A 17,052-nucleotide genomic window follows, 5' to 3' on the forward strand; every position below is an offset into this window, starting at 1 on the left:
TTCCCTCCAGCCTCAGTTACTGTCAGATTGCCCACTGCACTATTGCAGTCCCGTTAAAGGTTGCTGATCACTGCCATTGGTAGTATAAAATAATATCAGTATATATACCATAGTTCGTAGGCGCCATAAATTTCACGCAAACCAATCAATATACACTTGTTGTTTTTTTTTTTTTTTTTTTTTTTTATCTTAGACATGTAGCAGAATACATTTTGCCAGAAATATATGAAGAAATTAGTTTTTTTTTTAATTGGATACATTTTAAAGCTGAAAGTAAAAAATTTTTATTTTTCACAATTTTAAGTCTTTTTTCATTTATATTTCAAACATTAAAAAAAGAGTTGTGATCGAATACCACCAAAAGAAAGCTCTATTTGTGTGAAAAAAAAAGATTAAAATGTTGTTTTAGTACAGTGTTACATGACCGCGCAATTACCAGTTAAAATAGTGCAGTGCTGAATAGCAAAAAAATGGCCTGGTCATGAAGGGGGTAAAACCTTGTGGAGCTCAAGTGGTTAATAATATCAGAGTGAAATACTCCGTCAGCCATCACGATTGGATTTAACCCTTCCTAGTTTACTGCCTTGTAGGTCCTTCCTCCAAGTCCAGTTGATTGCTTGACTCTAGTATCACACTTAGGGCCCATTCATTGTTGTAAATCACATGTGTTACTGCAATGCATGTTAACCACTTCAGGACCGCCGTATTGCCAATGTACGTCAACACAATGGCACAGGCAGGCACAATCACGTAGATGTACGTGATTGCCTTCCAGCGGGTGGGGGGTCCGATCGGACCCCCTCCCGCTGGTTACGGTGGTCCGGTTAGCTCCAGGAGCGCTCCGTGATGAGGGGATGGCCGTTCGTTTTCGGCCACCCCCTCTGGATCGCTCCTGGCCAATGAGAAGCTTCCTCCCACTGTGTATTGTTTACACAGGAAGGAGGAAGTGATGTCATTCTCCTCGGGGCGGTCTTTTTGACCGGACTACGAGGAGAAGACTAATAGTAAGTGTGCACCAACACTACACTGACATGTAGGTACACACAGGCACACAAACCCCCCCCCCCCCCAGTCACAGTGTCACTGATTGCATTGATCATTTCTTTACTGATCAATGCATTCAGTGTCAGTTGTGACAGTAAAAACTGTCAGGACAGTTAGTGTTAGGTCCAGGGTAGCCCCCTATCACCCCCCAATAAAGATTTAACCCCCTGATTGCCCCTAGAGTTAACCCTTTCACCCCCTTTTGCCAGTGTCACTAAGCGATCATTTTTCTGATCGCTGCATGTGTCGCTAGGTAGCTAGTTATTTTTTTAGGTTCACCGCCAGGTTTTTATATCGCTAGGTACCCCGATATACTACCCAATAATGGTTTTAACCCCCTGATTGCCGCTAGTTAACCCTTTCACCCCCTTTTGCCAGTGTCACTAAGCGATCGTTTTTCTGATCGCTGCATTAGTGTCGCTACAGTCGCTAGGTAGCTAGTTATTTTTTTAGGTTCACCGCCAGGTTTTTATAGCGCTAGGTACCCCGATATACTACCCAATAATGGTTTTAACCCCCTGATTTCCGCTAGTTAACCCTTTCACCCCCTTTCACCAGCGATCACAGTATAAGTGTCACTGGTGACGCTGGTTAGCCAGTTAGTTATTTAGGTTCCCCGTCAGGTTTTTATATAGCGCCAGGGACCCCCATATACTACCTAATAAAAATTTGAACCCCCTGATTGCCCCTAGTTAACCCTTTCACCACTGATCACCGTATAAGTGTTACGGGTGACCCTGGTTAGTTTGTTTTTTATAGCATCAGGGCACCCACCATTTATTACCCAATAAAGGTTTAACCCCCTGATCACCCGGCGGGTGATATCAATTAGGTTTTAGGGTCAGGGTCTGCGTCGCCCCAGGCAGCGCTAGGTTAGTGCCAGTACCGCTAACACCCACACGCAAAGCATACACCTCCCGTAGTGGTATAGAATCTGAACAGATCAATATCTGATCTGATCAGATCTATACTAGCGTCCCCAGCAGTTTAGGGTTCCAAAAAAACGCATTGTTAGCGGGATCAGCCCAAATACCTGCTAGCACCTGCGTTTTGCCCCTCTGCCCAGCCCACCCAAGTGCAGTATCGATCGATCACTGTCACTTACAAAACACTAAACACATAACTGCAGCGATCGCAGAGTCAGGCCTGATCCCTGCCATCGCTAACAGGTTTTTTGGTAGCATTTTATATTCAAATCCGGAAGGCAGTGCTTGGTTTTCGGGGTCCCGTACGTGGCTAGGCTCCCAAAAAGTCCCCCACATGTGGTATCCCCGTACTCGGGAGAAGCAGCAGAATTTATTTTGGGGTGTAATTTGACTTCTGCCCATAGCATGTGTGAGCAATATATCATTTAGTGACAACTTTGTGCAAAAAAAAAAAAGTTTGTAATATTCCCGCAACTTTTGGCAAAATATAAAATATTCCATGGACTCAACATGCCTCTCAGTAAATAGCTTGGGGTGTCTACTTTCCAAAATGGGGTCATTTGGGGGGGTTTTGTGCTATTTTGGCATTTTATGGCCTTCGAAACTGTGATAGGTAGTGAGGAGTTAAATCAAAAATTTGCACCCTTAGAAATCCTGAAGGTGGTGATTGGTTTTCGGGGTGCCGTGCGCGACTAGACTCCCAAAAAGTCCCACACATGTGGTATCCCTGTACTCAGGAGAAGCAGCAGAATGTATTTTGGGGTGTCATTTCACATATGCCCATAGCATGTGTGAGCAATATATCATTTAGTGACAACTTGGTGCAAAAAAAAAAAAGTTTGTAATATTCCCGCAACTTGTGGCAAAATATAAAATATTCCATGGACTCAACATGCCTCTCAGTAAATAGCTTGGGGTGTCTACTTTCCAAAATGGGGTCATTTTGGGGGGTTTTGTGCTATTTTGGCATTTTATGGCCTTCGAAACTGTGATAGGTAGTGAGGAGTTAAATCAAAAATTTGCACCCTTAGAAATCCTGAAGGTGGTGATTGGTTTTCGGGGTGCCGTGCGCGACTAGACTCCCAAAAAGTCCCACATATGTGGTATCCCCATACTCGGGAGAAGTAGCGGAATATATTTTGGGGTGCAATTCCACATATAAACATGGCATGTGTGAGCAATATATCATTTAGTGACAACTTTTTGTAAAAAATTTTTTTTTTTTTTTGTCATTATTCAATCCCTTAGGACAAAAAAAATAAATATTCAATGGGCTCAACATACCCATCAGCAATTTCCTTGGGGTGTCTACTTTCCAAAATGGGGTCATTTGGGGGGGATTTGTACTGCCCTGCCATTTTAGCACCTCAAGAAATGAGATCGGCAGTCATAAATTAAAAGCTGTGTAAATTCCAGAAAATGTACTCTAGTTTGTAGACGCTATAACTTTTGCGCAAACCAAAAAATATACGCTTATTGACATTTTTTTTACTAAAGACATGTGACTGAATAAATTTTGCCCTCAATGTATGACTAAAATTTAGTTTATTCGATTTTTCTTATAACAAAAAGAAGAAAATATCTTTTTTTTTCAAAATTTTCGCTCTTTTTCCATTTATATCGCAAAAAAAAAAAATCGCAGAGGCAATCAAATACCATCAAAAGAAAGCTCTATTTGTGGGAAGAAAAGGACGCAAATTTCGTTTGGGTGCAATATTGCATGACCGCGCAATTACCAGTTAAAGCAGCGCAGTGCGAAATTGCAAAAAGACCTCTGGTCCTTAAGGTGTTTATTGGTCCGGAGCTGAAGTGGTTAAATATGTCACCACAATGAGATATCATTTATTTTCAATGGCCTTCAAATACACTAAGGAAATGCACTGTTGCTGCAGCGTACAGCAAGGCATACTAATGCACAATTGTGCTTTGTGGTGAACAATATTTATTCAATGAACCAGGTGGGAAAAAGCCCTATCAAACTGCTCTTTCCATCATATTTGGCCATTTTGATACTTGGCTTAGTGGCGGAACTACCAGGGTCGCAAAGGGAACCCCAGCGGGGTTGCTAGCCACAGGACTCTGAAATGTGTCTCTCTCATTTAGCCCAGAGCCTCCACTGACAGTTCCCCTTCCCTCCTCCCTCGCATGGATGGGAGAGGAGAGAGCCGATCTGCTCCTTCTCCTCCCGCCCCATCCCCTCTTTGTGTGCCCCATGGGAAGTGTGAAGCCCAGCAGCTGAATGATAAAATTCAGCTGCTTAGCTTCACACTTCCACGATGCACACAGGAGAAGGAGCAGATCGGCTTTCTCCTCTCCCATCCATATGAGTGAGGAGGGAAGGGGAACTGTCAGTGCAGGCTCTGGGCTAAATGAGAGAGCCACATTTCAGAGTCCTGTGGCCAGCAACCCCGCTGGGGCTCCCTTTGCGACCCTGGTAGTTCCGCCACTAAGTCAAGTATCAAAATGGCCAAATATGATGCAAAGAGCAGTTTGATTAGGAAGAAGACCTTACAAACATGGGGGTTTAGTAAGAACAAATGATCAGTTATGCTGGAATGAAAAACAGAGGGAAGAAGTGTTTGAATATACTGTAGGCATAGTTTCACAGGTAAACACACCAAGTCAACATAGATTTATCTGGCTCTGGTTTCTTTCCATTTTGAGAGGTGATTTCTAAGCTGGCCAACTCCATTCCTAGCAGTTCTGCAATTCTCTCCCGACCATAAATGTCTCCATATTTGTCCAGCACCTATAAGTAGAGAAGGGGAAGATAGCATATAATCAGTGAAACTATAAGCAAAAGGCAGAACCTTGCTATTGTTTGTATAGCAACATAAGCCTTTACCTTTCTCTTTACAAATTTGTCCCAGTAGTTTCCTGGAAATGAGCTGCAAAAACATACAAAAAACAAAAAGGTAGTCAGTTCAAAGATCAGTACATCCCACTTCTAAGTTTATCAGTCCTATTTCATACAGTAAAATCAGCTTTTTAAAAATGATCTTACTTTCTGAATAGGGATCCTCAACCTCTATGACCCTTGCCTATCAGGTGTTTTCACTCTGTGTAAAGCCTGGCCATTTTCAGCAAAAAATAAAAACAAGCTCCAGCCTTAAAAAGCTCCTGTTTCTGAAGAGAACATAAGGTATGCGTTGTCAACCTTTTGCCTCAGAGGAACACTTAAAATAACTTTTAGTTCCCAGGGAACCTCTGCTAAAATAAACTGATGGGAGTTTAGGAAAATGCCCCGTACATTGGTGGTCAGTGGGGAAGAATTCTCCCCTTCCAGTTGTTTTCAGAATGCCATCCTTACAGGTGAAAACAAATTATTGCTCTAATGCTGCTGGCTCTACCAAGTGGTGTTAGCCCCGGAATTATGAAGGCACCATTAGATGGAAGGTCAATTAGTCACAGTTCCCTAGCAACCTCTGGAGGAACCCTAGTTGATAATGCCTGACTTACCGTATGTGTACCCTTTTAGATGCCTTTAATTCCTTTAGGGTATAGTCACCTCCCCTCTGGGTGTATGCGGTGCACAAAGTACAGCCCTCTCATTATATTAGTCAGGAGGAAGAGCAGTTCAGGGTTTGGGTCTGTGAGTAGCACATGGGGCTATGAAGACAGGACAGAGTTAAAACTGCCTCACTAGCGGGCAAAAAAGGTTTAAAAGCGCAGCTGCAGCAGCACTTTGCCGGCAGTTTGGGGGCGCTGCCCCATTGTTTTAAATGGCAGGGGCGCTTTAGGAGCGATGTATATAAAGATGCGGCTTGCAGGGTTTTTTTTTTACTGTCCTGCAAGTGCACCGCTCCAGTGTGAAAGCACTCGAGCTTTCACACTGGAGAGACAGGAGAGGCTCTTTACAGGCGCTATTTTTAGCGATGTAGTACCTGTAGCGCCTCAGTGTGAAAGTAGCCTTAGTGTGATTATTTTATGACCAAGATGTGAATGTTCCTCATTATGCATCTTGGACTCTATTCTACTATAATTTGGAATTATACTTGCCACGTGTACTGGACTGTATTGCAAATCACATGGAACAATGTGAAACTGTTGATTTGTATTTGATCTTCATACTTTTTCTCAAAGCAACTATTATGCCTCCTTACTGACTGTATATTTAAGTGAATGCACTGCTAAAGTAAAGGCGAGAATGTGCACTACAAAATAAATATGGTAAATCTGATTGGCCATAGAGCTGGAGGTAGTTTAGAAAAGTGGTCATCCTTCTGGTGCTGGAAGCCAAGCTCACCCTCAGTAGGTCATGTACCCAGGGGCCTGGGCCCCGTGTTTCATGGGCTTCAGGCATTTGTTAGATCATTGAGCCTAACCTGCAACCATGTTATTCTGCAAGGCCTTGCACAAGGGTGAGCTTCGGGCACCTGGCGAGTTGCATAAATCAGGGGATGGAGGGATCATGGTGAATGACCCACAAATACAGGGAGAACAGTGCTACCTGGAATGGAACAGACCCTTCTTTTAATTTTGGGTGTCTCAGTTTATTCGTTTCAGTGCCATTTCACAACCATGTTATGCTATATTGTAGCTACATTACACATTATCTGTGTAGTAGCCTAAATGTTTTTTTAGAAAACAAATTTGGGTGGCAGAAAGGGAAGGAGAGAAGAAGGAAGAAGAAGTTGCAAAGTGTGGTCTCTTTGATGTGAACACCTGATTCTGCTGCTTCACCAACAGTTAAGTGCATTCTATTCTGTTGCTCAACTAACACTATGGACATGCTTACAGGAGAGGAGAACAAAGGGATAACCTCATCAGTATGCTAATCCTTCGATGTCCAGTCATTTTCCCAGGGAAGGAGAGATGAGTACAGCAGAAAGACATCAACTAACCATTTTCCCCTCTAGTTACCCATACGATGGGTACCATTGCCATGATTTTAGGGAGCAAAAAGTGTTGATCTTTGCATCCTGAGATTACTATTTCTAAGCTGTGCTTTAAAGAATATCTATCCAGAACAGCCTGTACAAACCATTGTCTATTAATTTTACTCTGTAGATCTACAGCTAGTTGGTGGTTACTAGGGATGGGCGAGCAGTTCGGGCCGAACCTTCGCTGTTCGGATGTTTGGCAAATGTCTAAACGGGTTGGTCGACCGTTTGTTCGACCCCCCGAACCGACCACAATGCATTGCGGTATTGAACAGTGCGTTGCAAGCCCTGATTGGCTAAAGCAGTGAAAGCTTCAACCAATCAGGGCACAGAGCACTGTCAGAGTCATGATTGGACACTGTCAACATGACTTTATCCAATCATGGCTCATTCCCGCCCCACAGTGTAAAAGTATTCTTTCAATGGCAGCCATTTTCAGTGTGATTTTGGCGTGGAGAGAGATAGAACAGGGCCCTGTTCAGTGCTATTAGTTAGTGTGCTATTTTGCATCAATTGTCAGTGTAGAATATTAGTTTAGTGTCAGTCTAGGGATAGTGTGAGTGTAGTGAGGAGGACCATCATTCAGCTTTGCATAGTGTGCAACTAGAGTAGGGACAGCACAGATAGTTTCACTGTAGTGTAGTGAGACTGTGTCATTCATACATACATCAATGTAGAGTAGGGACAACTCAGATAGTTTCAGTCTAGTGAGACCGTGTCAGTAATCTTTACATTAGTGTATAGCTAGAGTAGTGACAGTTCAGATAGTGTCAGTGTAGTGACGGTTGAACACCATCTATTGGATTGCGTTACTGCCAGTTTAACGCCATATAGTTTTGTGTGCGTTACTGCCAGTTTAACACCATAAAGTTTTGTGTGTTACTGCCAGTTTAATGCCATATAATTCTGTGCGTCACTGTACGTTTGGCACATTCTATTGCAGTATATTATAGTGTATCTGTGTAGTGTGAGTACTCAAATTAAAGTACACCAAACACCTCTGTACATTGATTAAAGTGCATCTACGTACAGATTTCAACTTCTTTAAATTTGCTTGCACCACCCCCTCCCACCTAATAATGTCTGGGAGGACAACAATGAGAGGCAGATGTTCCCTTCCCGCAAGCAGAGACAAATGTGCAGTCCCCTGCAGTTGCCATAGTGGATAAACCTGCCTCCGTGTCTACATCTATTCCTGCCATAGCCCCAACATCAGCCATTGAGGAGTCAGCTGAGTTATTTGACCACAGCGTCAGCCACTTGCTCCTTGATGATGCCCAGCCATTACTGGATTCAAATGTTGGTTCTGAGGTTGAGGATGACAGGAACATGAGCCTAGAGAGAGGGAGGAACACTGGTAGACAAATTTGTATTCATGTTCCCCAAGCCGCAACGTATTGCCAAGTTGTCTCCTGTGGTAATGATGAAGATAGAGGAGATGGAGATGACAATGATGAGGTCACTGATGCCACGTGGGTGGCAGATATAGCAGAGGAGGAAACTGAAGGTGAGGCGGCACAACCCCAAGGAGGCCGCCATCAAGAAAGAGTAGAGAGCAGCCACCTTATTCCATCACATTCTGCAGATGTTATCTCCCAGTCCACTCCTAAGTTGTCTGGGCCTTTTTACCACATCTGCAGCAGGTTGCACTGTTGCTATCTGCAAACTGTATCTCAGGCACATCAAACAAGGCAAAAACACCAACCATATGCATATCATTGCAATTTTTGTTTGCCTTCATCAAGAGCACCTCTATAGGATTACGGTGGGAAGGCGCCCCCGACAGCCAAAGACCAATTTTTCTGCACCTGTTTGACAGGCACATATCATTGCAATTGCTTACTGCAAGGCCACATTTTTGCTTTCATAGAGATTAGCTCTATAGGGTTATGGTGGGAAGGCGCCGACGCCCAAGGACCAATTTTTACACACCAGTTACTTCTATATAAATTCAAAGTGACACCAGAATGTTATCAAACAATCTGTAATCTTGTTTCCAGTGCACTACATTGTGGCCTTATCATACACACTGGCTCCCTAACTGTTGCTGAGCAAAATAAAGGCAGCTTGCAGGGAAAATGTATTTTATTTGCTTTATAAATTGCTGCAGCAGATTCTAGACATGGTACAGATCTGCCACTTTAGAGGGGACCCCCCAGGTACTATATTGGAAGGAATTTTTCATTTTTATGCTTTCACTTTCAAAATCAAAAAAATCACTGCTCATTCAAAAACTACCTTTTTTCACAAAAGTTTTTTTATTTTTATTGATACATGTCCCCGAGGGCAAGACCCAGACCCCTATAACCATTGTATGCTCAATTACTTGCACATAAGCCTTCAAAATGGGCACTTTTGATTTTTGACATTCGAGTCCCATTTACTTTAATGGGGTTCATTATTCAGGTCCGAACTTTCAAGGTGTTCACAAGTTATGGCGCAAATTGAACAGGGGTCCATTCGGCCCATCCCTAGTTGTTCCTTGGCAAAACATACTCTCTGAGGCAGTTTTTCTTCATGACTCTAATAAATAAACCCAGATATTGTAACTCATTTTCTATTCTACTTATTGGTTTCACTCACGGTGTGTTCAAGACCAGACGATCCCATTGTCCTTTAATGTCATCATCCTCTGGCTGTTCTGTAATATAGAAGCCATCAAACTCCAGCTTACGTGCCAACTCCTTCTCCCGTTTAAAGATAACCAGAGGAACCTAGCGAACAGAGAAGACATGCATAAAAAATAAAAATAAGAAACTAGTCATTCCACGTTATTATCCTGCAAAATTGAAACAATCCCATTAATAGGAAATGTAGCTGAATTGCACTTGTATAATTACTCTATGGCCATGTCACACCATCACAGTACAGTAACGTGTTTTTCTTTTTATGTTGCGTTAAGGCAGTGGATTTGAATGGGCTGCCAATGTACCCCTGCATGGCCGAAAAGGCACCTGACCCTTTTTCAGGAATGCAACGTATGGCAGTATGTTCAGTAGGTGCATCAGAGTAGGCCAGTGTTTCTCAACTCCAGTCAACATCAGTAGAATGAACACTACCCAAGGGCTTGTGTATATGGAATTTTGTTTGCATATAAGCCGTTTTACTTCCCTATATAATTATATGTGAATACAAAAGCAGCCTTAAACAGCTTTAAGCAAGTTAGAAGCAGAATGAAGCAACCCAAAGGCAAATCAAAGCAAATCAGAAGTACCTTAAATATACTGCATTAAACTTGCTTCTAAGATTGAATTACATGTACATGAGCACTAACAAATACATTATGTTATGTCAAATTTAGCAACTCCTCTGTGTATAAATCCATTGAGCTATTTGAATAAACTCCTTTATGTTCTTTATAGTACCGTCCAAAAGAATAGTCTGTCTCTTGAGAAGGTATTTTTTAAATAGTAATATTACCAGTGTCAATATCCTAGTTTTCAGTCTACTGTTTTACTTAGTAGAAGAATGAGAAATGCTAACAACTCTGTACAGATAATTCATAGAATAAGGAGTATGGTCTTTTTAATATTCAGCCTCACCTTCAGACAATTGTAGCCAATGATACATAAGAAGGAAATGAGAGTGTGAACAATGGAAAGGAAGTATAGTGTCGGCTGCATGTATCCCGTGCTTTCCTCCAGGAAGAAATACACTATGCCATCGTCGTCGTCTTCTTCATCTCCACCAGCACCACTTCCTTCATCCAGGATGGATAGTTCCTCCTCCATCCCTGATCCCTCAAAATCTTCCTCGCCTTTTGGAGAATCAGACACCTAAGGAGATCACTTGTCATGTCAGTTGAATATTCCTTGCATTTAGAACACAGGCTGAACACACTACTTTGTTAATATTGATATATGGAAATCCATGCTTTTTGCAGACAGAAGAAAGAACTTGCAACCTGGTGAAGTATTGCATTGCACCAATTACCCCCCCCCCCCCCCTCTTAGATTTCCCGAGAAAAAAATAGCTATTTTGGGTGTACTGGCCCTTTATCTAATATATAGCTTGCAAAAAGATCTAACAATGGTGCCACATTGTAATGTAGTCGATGAGCAATATTTTATTTGTATATAATGGGTTGCAAACAGAGACTTGTGTGGTTTACACATTTCCTAAAGATTTTTGTTGTACAGATGAAATGCGCCTAGGGTGAGGCCAGTGGCTCATTTTATACAGCTGCTGATGTTCTCTGATGTGGTGTGTTTTGCCTATAAGATGCTTTTATATTTGTGAGTATATTTGCTTTTAATAAATTATGTGGTTTTAAGCAATACAGTACTACTCTATGGTCCTTTTGCTCTTTCCTCCATTTATCCCTATTCTGAGAAAGGGTCTTTGGATAACCAGTGGAGGACCCTGGAGACTCTGGAGTGTGAAGTATTTTATTTGGTGGCTGGATGGTTTCCGAGCTGTTGATCTCTTATAATTTTGAGGTCATTACCATTTGGTAAGGGAACTGGAATACTTGATTTAAGGCTTCATGTACGCTACAGCTCCTAAACTTGTCATTTTCTTCCGAAAGCTCCTAAACTCAACTCCATAAAAGCCTGTGTGGCAATATACACATAGGCTTTTAGCTTTAGTTTTGGAGCTGCTGCAGTTAGGGGAGCTTCAACCCCCCTCAACCGCCCTCTCCTGAATGCAGAAGAATTGCTTTCAGGATAGAAATGTTTTGACCACCGGCTGCAAAACGTGATGAAATTGCGCTGCAATCACGGTGTCATTTTGCAAAATTGCGTTGCAATCAAGGTGCCGTTTTGCGTTTTCCCACGGCCGCCAGCCAAAGTAGGCTTTTGCACATGGATTTTCACTTATTTTCAAGATTTCACAAGTGGACGTATATATGTGGATATATGTTTTTTTTAAGCTTACCCTTTTATCATGCACAAGTTTTAATCATATGTTCTATGATAGACACTTCAACATGTATTTTGATGTATATTGTGTATGAAGTCTTATTATGAGTTATGATTCTATATGACTTATTACAAAGGTATTGGTATTATGCACTTTTTAAGCTGCAGTATATCAGACGTTTGGTTTTGAATTTAATACTGTTTTAAACATCCTGCTTTCAGATGTTTTACATGTTGTGCTCCTACATTTTGATGCATTAGGACAGAGCTTCCTTGAGATTAGCCTGGATTGAACTGTAAGAAAACCTTGCAAAATAGATACTACTGTAAACATTACCAATCCAAAGGGATCCAGCTCAGTTGCAACCACCACTATTTACAGGAAATAAGCCCAGTAAGACTCAAGGACTCATTTGAAGGCACCTCTAGAAGAACTCACCTTGTAGAATAGCAAAATAAAGTTGATAGCGAAAGCCAAGAATAGTGCCAAGAAACGCAGATTATAGAAATTCCGTGAGAGATAGTTCTGCACAGAAACACAAATAAATGGTAACAATAATAGAAATGTAGAGAATCTTGAAAATGTCAACAGAAAGACAAATGTCAGTGATTTAGGATGAACAATCCGTTACTGAATGTTTTAAACACTGACCAAGAATTTTATCCTCTGGACCTCCAGCTCATTCCAGAATTCAAAACCTCCCTCTCCAGCTTCTGCTTTCTTCTCCTTTTGAGGGGTCTTTTTCTTGGGGGCCTCAACTGGTGGTTCTTCAGATTGCTCAGGAGCAGGAGCTGCTTCTTCTTCTGCAGCCGTTTCACCCTTTTCTCCATTCTCCAAACTGAAAATAATAATGGGTAATGTCTTCTTTGGTCAAATGAAGTGCATTATATATTATGATCTTGTAAAATGTAAAGTTTGTAATGAGCTGCAAAATTAATACTATTCAGTTATTGATAGAAAAAAAAAAAATTTTTTTACTTGAACAGGTAATCCCATATGTTAAGCCATTTTCACTTCATTTCACTTCAAAATGTTTAAGATTTAATGCAGTTTCTACATCATCATTATGTTGGTTACATAACTATAACTTTTGGCTTTTTTCTGTTCATCTTCCGTTTGTTTTGATTTTTATCATTTTCTGTTTTAATAATTGTGGTATTCTTGCTACAACAGAGAATGATGTCAAAACCATTCCTTGTTCATGAGCCCTATTTATATGTCCTTCCGCTGAGAACCCAATCACCTACTATGGTGGAAGATTTGGCAATGGATCTCTAAAAACAAAGTTATTTTTTTTTTTTTTTTTTTTTGTACATGAGTAGAGCTTTTGGACGATGGGCTGGCACAGCTTCTACACAGGAATAAGTATATCTATAATCAAAAGTGCCACACACTGATATTAAACACAAGCTCAGTTAAAAGGTTTATTCCAATGTTGAAAAACCAAATCAAATAAGTCTTGATGGATAGGGCAAGGCTTAGCCCCTGAAATGTGTTGGCTTTTTAACATTGCAATAAACTTGTATTTGGATTTTAATTTACAGTGTGGTGCTTAGGTTCTAGATCTGTCTATCCAGTCACTTGCACAGCCACAAAATTATAAAACAGTTTTCGCCTAACACCAGGGGAGAGAATGATGAATGCTAAATGCTAGTTGTGCATTTATTGTAAGTAAAAAATACATTAAAAAAATCCTAGCACTCTATCATCCCAATCATCTAAATAGCAATGAACAAATGAAAGGTGGTATCCCCACCCTGGTTAAGAAACCTTTGTTTCTGAGGAAGTAGAGAGGCTGACAATACTAACCTTTCCTTTGAAAATACTAATTCTCTGGCAGTCATACAGATCCAGGGGTTTCAATACTAACCAAGTCACTGACCTCGAGCAGGTAAAAGAAGTTCGGATTCTACTCTAACTTGGAGGAGGTCACCAAGGGCATTCACCATCTTTCTGTCAGTGTAGGTTTTTTTTATTTTTATTTTTTAAAGGTACAGTAACACCCAAGAAATCCACACTTGTCCTAGGCAATTGATGCCCTCAGTGTGCCTACACCAAAATACAAAAAAATCTAAAAGTATCAGCTGTCTAACTATCTGGATGCTGGAGAATATTTGTAATGTTCACTTGCCCAACCCGCATGCACCTTCTCACTAATAGTTATAAAAAAAGAGTCAATGTTTATTTGGTTGATCATTCTTCTTGTTTCTGTCACTAGTGTATTCTTATATCACTGGAGCATTGATGCACATGGATGTGTCTATTAAAATGAATGGTTAAGTCCCCCAGTCCATTGAAGGACCTAAAGAGGTATGGGTTCCTACTCACTCTGCTTTCTCTGGTTCTGGCTCTGGCTCTTCTTCTGCTGGTTCTGGCTGCTCAGAACCATCCAAATATTGCATTTCATCATCCTAAAGGAAAACACAAGCATTTCCAGCTTTTTATCACTATACAATCTACCCAATTCCAAGTCATATTACTTACATAAAAATATATTTATTGCTTACATAGAAGGTTATTAATCTTATCAGATTTCCTTCAGCGTACTTACTTCAAATTTCCTCTTCAAGATGGGCGATCCCTCCGGAGTTGGTGGTTCTACAGGAGTGGTTTCTCCCATATCACCCAGGCCGCCAGGGGCATCTGGAGCACTGAGTCTATAGTGTCCACCATCTTTCTTTAGTTCCAGCCCAAATATTTCTGCCCCTTCTTCTTGCACTTCTTCTTTGCCTGCATCAGTGAAGTCTGTCGCATCACCATCCTCAGGTAATTCGTCGCTGACCACCACAGGAAGACCATCTCCATGAACTTCATCTTGTGTAGGATCTGGCATACTAGCCAAGAGTTCAGTCACAGTTAACTTCTGAGCTCCTTCTACCAGGCTGCCTCCAAACAATGTGTGCCATATCAAGAAGAAGATGCCTTTGCAGACACTGTAGATGAAGTGAAGGGTTCCGATAAAGAGAGTCCAGAGGAAGGAGGCAATAGCCATGACCATTTCCTTTATTGTCATTTTCTTGATCTGTAGAAAATTAAGAATGTATGTTCATACTTTTAAACACAGCATATCTCGGAATTTACACTACCCCATTCAAAATTCCCAGTGAATTAACATATTTTTTACCAATTTTTTTAAACACTGATTCTTATGCCCCATACACATGATCATATTTTCCGACAACAAATGTTGGATGTGAGCTTGTTGGAGGAAAGTCTGACCATGTGTATGCTCCATCAAACATTTGTTGTCAGACTTTCCGCCAACAAATGTTGGCTAGCAGGTTCTCAAATTTTCCGCCAACAAATGTTTGTTGCCGGACTTTCCGATTGCGTGCACACAAGTCCATGCATTCTCGGAATCAAGTACGAGCCGGAGATATAACTAGTGTTCGTAATGGAGATGTCACATACGTCTTGTATGTCACTACATCCGTAATTGTTGGCCAACATTTGTGTGACCGTGCGTATGCAAGACAAGTTGGAGCCAACATCCTTCGAACAAAAATCCACGGTTTTCTTGTCGGAAAGTCCGATCGTGTGTACGGGGCATAACTTTACTTTTATGGTCTACTCTACAGTGAGAGAAAAAAGTATTTGATCCCCTGCTGATTTTTTATGTTTGCCTACTGAAAAGAAATGATTAGTCTATAATTTTAATGTTAGATTTATTTTAACAGAGACAGAATAACCACAAAAGTATCCAGAAAAACGCATTTCATAAAAGTTATAAATTGATTTGCATTTTAATGAGCGAAATAAGCAGTAGTGGCTGGTGCTCCATATTTTTTTTGGGGGGGGGGGGGGCGGTTTTCTTCTTGCCAGCCAAGACCTACTTCCTGATTGGCCGGGAGGAGAATCAGGAAAACAATAGACAGTGCTCTGCTCCCCGAGCCCATTCTTTTTTGAAGCCAATTAGAGCCTTAGGATCTAATCATGTGCTTCCAAAAAAAAAAAAACTGTGTGGTCAGATGAGACCAAAATCTAGCTCTTTGGCATCAACTCAACTCGCCGTGTTTGGAGGAGGAGGAATGCTGCCTATGACCGCAAGAACACCATCTCCACCGTCAAACATGGAGGTGGAAACATTATGCTTTGGGGGTGTTTTTCTGCTAAGGGGATAGGACAACTTTACTACATCAAAGAAACGATGGACGGGCCAGAAAGAACACGTGGATACATGCCTCCCACTGAAAGAAGGTCCCTTTGCCTGAGGAAGAGACTGAGGGGACCAAACCATGATCCTGTATATCCTTTTAATTGTGATTACTGTTCAGGCACAAGAGGTAGCCATCAAACAGAAAGATGGTATAACACAATTCTGGTATAATTCATTTAACACATGTTGCCACCTTTATATCCCCTTATGACTCCCAGACAACACTGGCCCAAATGGTAAAGTGACCTTAGCCACCCAGAAACTTGAGGGTTTGTCCAAGGAACTAAAAAGGAATTCAGGGCTCTCCAACCCATGGGATCAGTACTTCACCTGGATAAAGGGGGATGGCAGGGAATTTTAACACAGATCGGAATAGCCATTCTGATAATTTTAGTGACCCTAGCTGTCATGGTCTGCTGTGTTCTTCCCTACTGTAAGAAGTGTGTAGAAAAAGCTGTTGACCAATCTGCTCCCACATTTGTGAACCAGGAAATACCAGATGGTGATTATGTAAGACTTGATGATGATTACGTGTTACACTCCGTTACAGTCACTTCCCCCCCGAGATGCAACACCATAGGATTACAGGGACAGACAGCACCTGATTGCCCTTCTCTAAGCTGTATAGAGGGGGGTAGCGAGTTAGTCTCTATATACAGCCCAAAAGAGTTGCTGAGGAGAATGGGCCAGGTAAGTAGGACCTTCAGTATGAGGGACAGTATTGAAATAGACAGTTTCAAGGGGGGACTGTAATGGATGTGGTTGGAATATCATGATGAAATGGCTATTCTAATATATATATACAAGTACATGCTTTATATGCCTGACATATAACTTCTGCTTATCAACCTTACAACATATTCAGTAGATGTCTGCAAAGCTTACCCCTCCCTTGCTGTGGAACTGAACTGAACTGCAAGAGTTTACAGAAGAATCCCACCTGCTCCAAAAATACACTCAAACATTAACACCAACGTTTCAGAAGAAGCAAGAACATAGCTATGACCAGTTGCTACTTCCTCATATGGATGACCCAGCTAAAGCCTATATTTTTTTGTCACAATATATATATTTTGTGGTTTGCATACACCAGCCTTATCTGACGTATCTTAATCTTAACAAAATAGTATAAGTCTCGAAAAGAGGAAGTAATAAAGAGAACGCAATTTGACTCTGAACT

At 41.3% G+C, this 17,052-nt stretch overlaps 1 protein-coding gene across 13 annotated transcripts in view; it reads right to left on the bottom strand.

The window, feature by feature from the left end:
* Positions 1–17,052, bottom strand: part of RYR1 (ryanodine receptor 1) — a 347,489-nt gene that overhangs the window by 7,272 nt on the left and 323,165 nt on the right. For all 13 annotated transcript variants that reach the window (XM_077480582.1, XM_077480567.1, XM_077480575.1 and 10 more), the window contains 8 exons: positions 14,268–14,738; positions 14,045–14,127; positions 12,368–12,554; positions 12,155–12,241; positions 10,396–10,629; positions 9,437–9,567; positions 4,816–4,858; positions 4,589–4,719 (listed from right to left, as the gene is read on the bottom strand). In XM_077480582.1, coding sequence (XP_077336708.1) covers positions 4,589–4,719; positions 4,816–4,858; positions 9,437–9,567; positions 10,396–10,629; positions 12,155–12,241; positions 12,368–12,554; positions 14,045–14,127; positions 14,268–14,738 — 1,367 coding nt within the window. The remainder of the gene's footprint in view (positions 1–4,588; positions 4,720–4,815; positions 4,859–9,436; positions 9,568–10,395; positions 10,630–12,154; positions 12,242–12,367; positions 12,555–14,044; positions 14,128–14,267; positions 14,739–17,052) is intronic.

The sequence above is a fragment of the Lithobates pipiens genome, unplaced genomic scaffold (genome assembly GCF_037356315.1).
Source record: "Lithobates pipiens isolate NorthernLeopardFrog02 unplaced genomic scaffold, aLitPip1_a1.2 Scaffold_1, whole genome shotgun sequence".
In the NCBI taxonomy this organism is placed as follows: Eukaryota; Metazoa; Chordata; class Amphibia; order Anura; family Ranidae; genus Lithobates; species Lithobates pipiens.